The sequence below is a fragment of the Bicyclus anynana genome, chromosome 3 (genome assembly GCF_947172395.1).
Source record: "Bicyclus anynana chromosome 3, ilBicAnyn1.1, whole genome shotgun sequence".
Taxonomy (NCBI): Eukaryota; Metazoa; Arthropoda; class Insecta; order Lepidoptera; family Nymphalidae; genus Bicyclus; species Bicyclus anynana.
In genome coordinates, this window is record NC_069085.1 from 665798 (window position 1) to 673394 (window position 7597).

The 7597-nt window shown below is 36.5% G+C and overlaps 1 protein-coding gene across 2 annotated transcripts; it reads right to left on the reverse strand.

Annotated features, from left to right (window-relative positions):
* Positions 1–257: 257 nt before the first annotated feature.
* On the reverse strand, positions 258–2661 carry LOC128199910 (uncharacterized). Of its 2 annotated transcripts, XM_052891395.1 has the most exons (3): positions 2258–2661; positions 679–1211; positions 258–345 (listed from the first exon to the last, which is right to left on the reverse strand). In XM_052891395.1, exons 1-3 carry the CDS (start codon positions 2530–2532, stop codon positions 305–307), a joined length of 849 nt encoding a protein of 282 aa, XP_052747355.1. In that variant the 5' UTR covers positions 2533–2661; the 3' UTR covers positions 258–304. The 2 variants fall into 2 exon arrangements, with proteins under 2 accessions (XP_052747355.1, XP_052747354.1); XM_052891394.1 differs by having other exon boundaries at positions 258–1211.
* Positions 2662–7597: the final 4936 nt, after the last annotated feature.

The window sequence follows — 7597 nt, forward strand, 5'->3', positions numbered from 1 at the left end:
CCCGCTCGTGCTCCCCTCGCCCCGCCCGTGGTCCACTCACGTCATTCGGCTCGCATGTTCTGGTAAAAGTAGACGTTTAGCATGGATATTCAAGCAGAAACTTTAATTACGCTTGTCCAAGAGAGACCTGTTCTGTGGGATAAGACCGAAGACGTTTATAAAGACAAAAACTTAAAGTTAGCAGCATGGCCTGAAGTATGTTTAATACTGAAACCAAACTTTGATGAACTGGATGAAAAAGAAAGAAAACAGTACGGTGAGTTTTTAATGTTTTATTGATAAAATGTAAATGCATTGATAAATTTTATTTTATAGCTGCTGCCTGCCACGGAACGGAACCAATATCTGAAACAAAATAATTAGTAAATAATGTCCGTATAGCGTTGGCATTAGGGCCACCTCAACTCGACACATTTCGATTCATGGGTGTAGTTTCTTGTTCTTGTCTATGTTCTATATTTTGGTAACTTTCAAAATTTATACCATCTTTTTCTCTTACAAAATTATGTAAGACTGCACAAGCTTTAATTACTTGAATTGCTGTGTCTACGTTGAGATCTATAGCTCGATGGATTATTCGCCACTTATTTGCCAGAATACCAAAAGCGCACTCAACATACCTTCTTGCTCGACTTAGTCTATAGTTAAAAATCTTTTTATCAGTATTCAAATGTGTACCTCCATATGGACGTAGGAGATTAGGTGTTAAAGCAAAGCCTTCATCGCCAACAAGTATAAACGGTAATTCTTCGTGCAAGTTTTCATGAAGCGGTCTAGGCTTTGGTACATTTAAAGTACCATCATTGATCTTTTGCCAAAATGTACTATCCTTTAATATACTAGAATCGCATTCCTTGCCAAATGAGCCCACACTAATAAAAATAAATCGGTACTCTGAATCGACAACTGCCATTAATACAAAAGAATAATACTCCTTGTAATTAAAGAACATAGAACCACTCTTGGCTGGTTTCAAAATTCTGATATGTTTGCCATCTACTGCTCCAAGACAGTGAGGAAAGTTGGCTTTTCTTTCGAATCCTGAAGCGATGTCCTCCCATTCTCTCTCAGTATCAGGCAGCTTAAGGAAATCTGTCTTTAGGTTTTCCCAAATGACGTGGGTCATTTCTTTTATTAGTTTACTTATTGTCGAAACGCCTACTCTGTATGAGTAATGTATTTCTTTGAATGAACATCCTGAAGCTAAATATCTGAAAAAAAAAGTATTTTTTGTTAATACATTATTACTTTATACGTCACCAAGAAACAAATTGTATTGTTTTATGATATTTTTTTATTGATTTCAGGAAAACAGGTTTCAACTAAATGGAATAATATACGAGATTCGTGGCTTAAGACAGTAAAGAAACAAAAAGATGAGTCTAAATCTGGATCTTCGACCAAAAAGACACGAAATTATTTATATCACGAGCAATTAATGTTTTTGAAAAAAGTCTCCGAACCTCGACCACCACATGAGTCAGTTTCAAAAAAAGCAAGAACCGAGACTGAAGTAGGCATGGAATCAGATTTTCGTTCACCTTTAATTAAAGATAAAAAAAAAATTGATAATAAAGAGGTAAATGACAGGATGGTAAAGTTTTTGGACTCCAGAATAAACCCAGAAAAGGAAAACCATCATCTATCTTTCTTCAAAGGCATTATACCAATCTTGAACACTTTAACTATCGAAGAGACTTTAGAATTTCAAGCTAGCGTCATGACAATGTTGCAAAAAATTAAAAGTAGGAATTATGAGAGACCAAATTACGGACATTGGCGTGATTCATATAATCAGATAACCGGACCAGATCAGTATTCTGGATACTACACATATAATAGCGTCAATCAACAGCCAATACCTACGCAAGATCAACACTACCCTGGATACTCTACGCAATATAATAGTAGCAATCAACAGGCAACAACATCTATACCATCAACTTCATCTCAGACATCGAATCCGATTCCAGCTTCGCCATCAGCATCTAGTAATCGTTCCATACATTCCCAAGACTCAGATTACTTAGATTTTGAAGGGATTTAAGTTTGAGTACAAATAAATACTTAAATAATTGTTTGCATTTTTAATTCATAATGATTATCAAATACATACACCCTCCCACACACACACATTATATATATTCACATTCATGAAACAAACATACATAGCAAACATTCATTCATTCATACAGTCTTAAGTAGGTACCTACGTCAAAACTATTATTACGCAATCTAGTGCATAAAATAATCTTACCTTAGACATATGGCTAATCTTTGTTCTGGGCAAATACATTCTCTGAAACTTGTATCTCGTACTCTTATGTCTAGTCGTCCCAGTAAATCGTCAAAAGTGGTTGCTGTCATTCGAAAATAATTGAAGAACTTTGATTCGTCTCTTCTAAGTTCACCCATTAATGTTTCAAATGTTCCAAGTGAAAATCTTTCCCGTAAAATAGGGTGTACCCAATGTTTTCTTTTATTTTGCCTTCTATTAAGATACCACCACAACACAACAATTTCGTCGTCCATTGTGCGCGCAGGTCCAAATTCAACTGAGGACTGTCTGAATTTCTTCCGGGATCCGATGTAATGTGAACACTCTGTCCGGTGTCCGGTTTTCGGCAGATCTGCCGGTCCGGCGTAGTGGGAACCCGGCCATATGGCTGAAATTTTAAATAGAAATAGATTTTACTCAGGATTAACACATAGACTATTTTTTATCCCGGAAAAATCCATCGTTCCTGCGGGATTTGTGAAAATCAGAATGCCACGCGGACGAAGTCTCGGATGCCCGCCAGTAATTCATAATGTCGTGCTTTTGAAAATTTTTACGTGGCAATCTTAATGAATTTTCAATTTGGCAGCAGGGACCGTGAATAACGAGATTTTAAAAAAATGTAATTACATCTAAGAAAAAGATCCTGCAAACAATTCTTAACCGTGGGCTAGGCCGCACATCAGCCTCCAGTTTTTCGTTAGCGTAAAATATTGGCAAAGCGTAGGACGGCCTTTCCGTATAGATCGGCTTACACGGGCAATTTAATCGCTCATTCTAAGCAATATTAGTTTATACAATACATGTTACGATTACGTGAAACAATTTATTGCAATATTTGTGAACACCAAAGTTTAATTGGATTTGACAAATCGTCATTTTGTAATACATAGGTACCTACTCGTAGATCAAATATGAACCAATTTGAAACAATATTGTGGACATTATTGCCGTCGCTTGAATTCGCGCCAGATTTTGAAATACGTATTGCCGAGCGATAATTTCCAAAAATTTCCCGTGTAAGCGGTCCTCTATGACGGTATCTTTCCGCTACATTTGTTCGCGCGCGCTGACGCCGGCCGCGGCTCGCTGCGTCACTATCACTAGTTTATGGTCACGCTGCCTATAGCTCACTAGTTTATGGTCATGCTGCCTATAGCGCCGCTGTGATTTTGTGTCTTTCTATACATCATACATTGCACGCTAAATTCAATAGGATTAAAATGTACGCCTTGCACGGACAGCGATATTTCATTGTCATCAGCATGATACTCTTATGACTCGCTGTCGGACCTCTGTTTCCTTACGAGAGATAGGAGTTGGAGTTTAAACCACCACGCTGTTGAAATGCTGCCTGCTTAGGGTGATAATATTTAATTCTGTAGCTATTAGACGGGCTTTTGACGACCTCCGTGGCGTAGTGGTATGCGCGGTGGATTTAATGACGGAGGTCCTGGGCTTGATCCCCGGCTGGGCCGATTGAATTAATTGGTTCAGGTCTAGCTGGTGGGAGGCTTCGGCCGTGGCTAGTTACCACCCACCGACAAAGACATACCGCCAAGCGATTTAACGTTCCGGTACGATGTCGTGTAGATACCGAAAGGAGTTTATTCTCCTCCTAACAAGTTAACCCGCTTCCATCTTAGATTACATCATCACTTACCATCAGGTGACATTGTAGTCAAGGGCTAGCTTGTAAAGAATAAAAAAAAGAGAAAAAAAAGATGATAATGATAAAAACGGCACCGGCTTAAACTCTTCGAAACAGTAGGTAAGTACTCCACTTGTAAAATAAAACTTAAATCATCAATTGCAAAAACAACTTGAACATCATGCTACTGCTAGAGACTGAAACGTTCACCAGACAAACTACAGTTTTATTTTAATTGTATTAGTGCCGTATCTTCTTACTTAAGCATTCTTGCACGAAAGAACCAAAAGTAAAGAAATGAAAATAACGTTTTTAAGTGTCATTCTTGAGCAGTGAATATCTCTACGGTTGTGCTAAAAGAGATTGTTTCGTCTTGGAAATTAGCAACACCGATAGAAATAGTCAGTTGTCGTTAACTTTTTGATAATGTGTCTGCAGTCTAGACGCTTTACGACTCGACACAATCCTTTCTGTTTCAGAACTTAAAAAGAAGCTAAAACTGAGACGTTTAAACCAATAATAGACCGAACACAGATGTAAAATTCTGAAAATATAAAAATAATTTCAGGATTTTAATAGAAAGCATTTTTCAGAAATGGCAATGTTAACTTTGTGTTTTTTATAGTAATTATTAGCAGGTAGGTAGTAGTAGGTAGCGACTCATGTGCCTGTTATTACCCTAACTAACCATGCCTACCAGCAAGCCTCCTTTGCGGCAGAAATAACCTTGGCGATAGTATTTCCCCAGTCGAGCTCTGTCATGTTCTACTACTCTAAAATGTCTCTACATTTTGTCCGCGTACGCATTTCAAGTCCTAGAGTTTACTCTTTGACAAAGCTTCTACGGCGTAGAACACCTACGCCTTGCCCCAGCCCACAGATGATGTCGCGATTCTCTTACGAAGTCCAAAGCAATACACAATGTGAAACAAAACTATGTCTGCAAAACTAGTTTCACTGAATAATAATGTAAATATAATTTAATTATCTAAAATAATATTATAAAAAGCCCTTACAGTAGTGTTGCTGTAAAAATGGAGTAACTTCTCCCATTTTTCCAATATTTACCTTCACTACTCTGCTCTTATTAATCGTAGCGTGGTGAAAAGTATACTATAACCTCCCCAGAAGTATGAAAAATAATTGTAACAAGTTTTGTTAAAATCCGTCGAGTAGTTTTAGTTTCTATAACGATCATACAGACAGATAAACAAAAATTTAAGTGATTGCATTTTTGGCGTCAGTATCGATCACTAATAGTTATTTTGGAAATATATATCATGTGCATAATTGACCTCTCTACAGATTTATAATAGGTAGGGGTAGGGTAGGGGCACGGTAGGGGTAGTTGAAAGTTCACGTCGAGTTTCACGCGGACGAAGCCGTGGGTGTCCGCTAGTAATATAATTTAATCAAATAATACGCACTTTACCAACGAACATCGATTCGGATGAATTGTAAGTCTTTAGTTATAGATAATTTTATATTTCCTTTTTTTATTTATATTGTTGTTTAGGTAGTTAATTTATATTTATATTTATAGATAAAGGTCGAAGCTCCTTTTTGGAAATTGGTAAAAAAACCTTGAACAAATAACATATTTTTAGTAACTTACTTCTGTTGGGTGAAAAGTTAATACCAAAAATACGCGATCCTCTCTACGTTGTTCAAATCTCAATGATTTGCACTGAAGCAAAGTGCGGTGGAAAGAGTTACAGGCAACTTTTCTATAGTGTTAAACTTTTTAATTATAATAAGTTTTGTAAATAGATAAGATGTGTTGTTTGTTATTCACAGGAATTGTTTGGAAAATTGCTCAGGTTCTGAACTTGTACCTTTTATTAAATTAAGCTGGAAATTGCTTTTAATCTGCGCCTTTAGTGTAAGCTCTGGTGTAAGCAAACTTAGTGTAGAAGAACAACAAAATAAGTTATTTCAAATTGCGTTATTTTTTGAATTTACTCCAAACTTCGACGAGCTTAGAAGTTACCAATGTTTAATGAAAAGTTTTAATAAAAAACCGTTTAATTAATTGAAAATTAAATTTTTGAAATAGATTTTTCTTTCTTCGATAAATCTTAATTTTACAAAAACAAACACAAACAGAAAGTCAGATAAGCAATAAATTTAGGAAAAATGTTGTTATATGGTAATATACGAAAAACAAATAATTTCACAGTACACCAACAACTCCGAACTTTTAAAGCTCTGAAGTAAGAAAAGTTCCCCGACATTGATTATTATATTCTGTGGCCCGACTCAGGACTCTAACGTTATAATGAAGCAACGGGGGCTAAAGACCTAATATATTTTAGTAAAAAATTAAGTATTTTTTTTTATTATTTACAAGTTATCCCTTGACTACAATCTCACCGGATGTTAAGCTAAGATGGAAGCAGAACTTGTTAGGAGGAGGATGAAAATCCGCACCCCTTCCGGTTTCTACACCACATCGTACCGAAACGCTAAATTGCTTAGCGGTACGTCTATGCTGGAAGGGTGGTAAGCAACCACGACCGAAGCTTCCCACTAGCCAGTCCTGGATCAATTAAGCCACCACTGCGCCACGGAGGCTGTTAAAGCATTGTATTAATACAGTAATAATAATAATATTCCCTCACCTCCAAGTTCGTATTGCAAAGAAGCCGCAGTATCTTCTTCATTAAAAGCGTTTCCCGCGCCAGTGGCGAGATGATACACAAGAGATCTCGTATTTAATTAATTTGACAGCGCGCGCTGTAACAAATTCATTAATTAATTAATTTAATGATAATAAAGATCATAGAGACGGGAAACGATGAAGCTTCGCCGACCATACAATTCCTCATTATATTACATTTATATTCATAATCTTGAAACTTTACACAATCTTATTCCCAAAGTTTCAAGATCTTAATGACGATAAGTTCTTATGTTTCAGTAAGCCGGGTTAGCTTTAGATGTTATAAGATGATGACAGCACAAACGCTGAAAAAATGCAGCAAACAAAAGTGCGTGTAAATATTTGTACTGCGTTGTATTCTGTGGTGTAAGCGTGACATCAAAACCCGTTTACCAAAAAGCCGTAGCTTAGCTACCATCCACAGACAGATTAACAGAAATATATGTAAGAGGAATGATTTGTATGTTTGTATCTAACTACTCAAAAACTACTGAAATGATTTGAAAAATTCTTTCACCAAATTAAAGCTACATTATCAGGGAGTAACATAGGCTATCATATAGTTTATCCCCGTATTCTCACGGGAAAGGGAACTATGCGGGTGAAACATCCGCGGCTAATAAGTTATTAACATTAAACATGTTTCTGCTTTACAAATTTTTCTTAAATTTTCGCTCCTTCTGGTCACCTTACTAACTAAAAAAATAAACCAGGTAAAGTAAACCAAATCAATTTTCTAAGCCAGCCAATCAAAGGTAAAATAATCGGGGAAATGAACAGTAACTTTACCATACATCAACACAACCCTCACTCTAACCAAACGATATTTTAACACATGAAATTGCTTCAGAGGGTCGGTAATACCCCAATTATTTGTTCCAACACAAAAAAACAAGAAAACGCCATTACCAATGGCTGGCTTTGGCAACGCGGAGGAGCGTATCTAGCTCGCAACAATTTTGTTTAATTAAAACCGGCGCGTCGGTGTGTTTTGTGATATATTAAA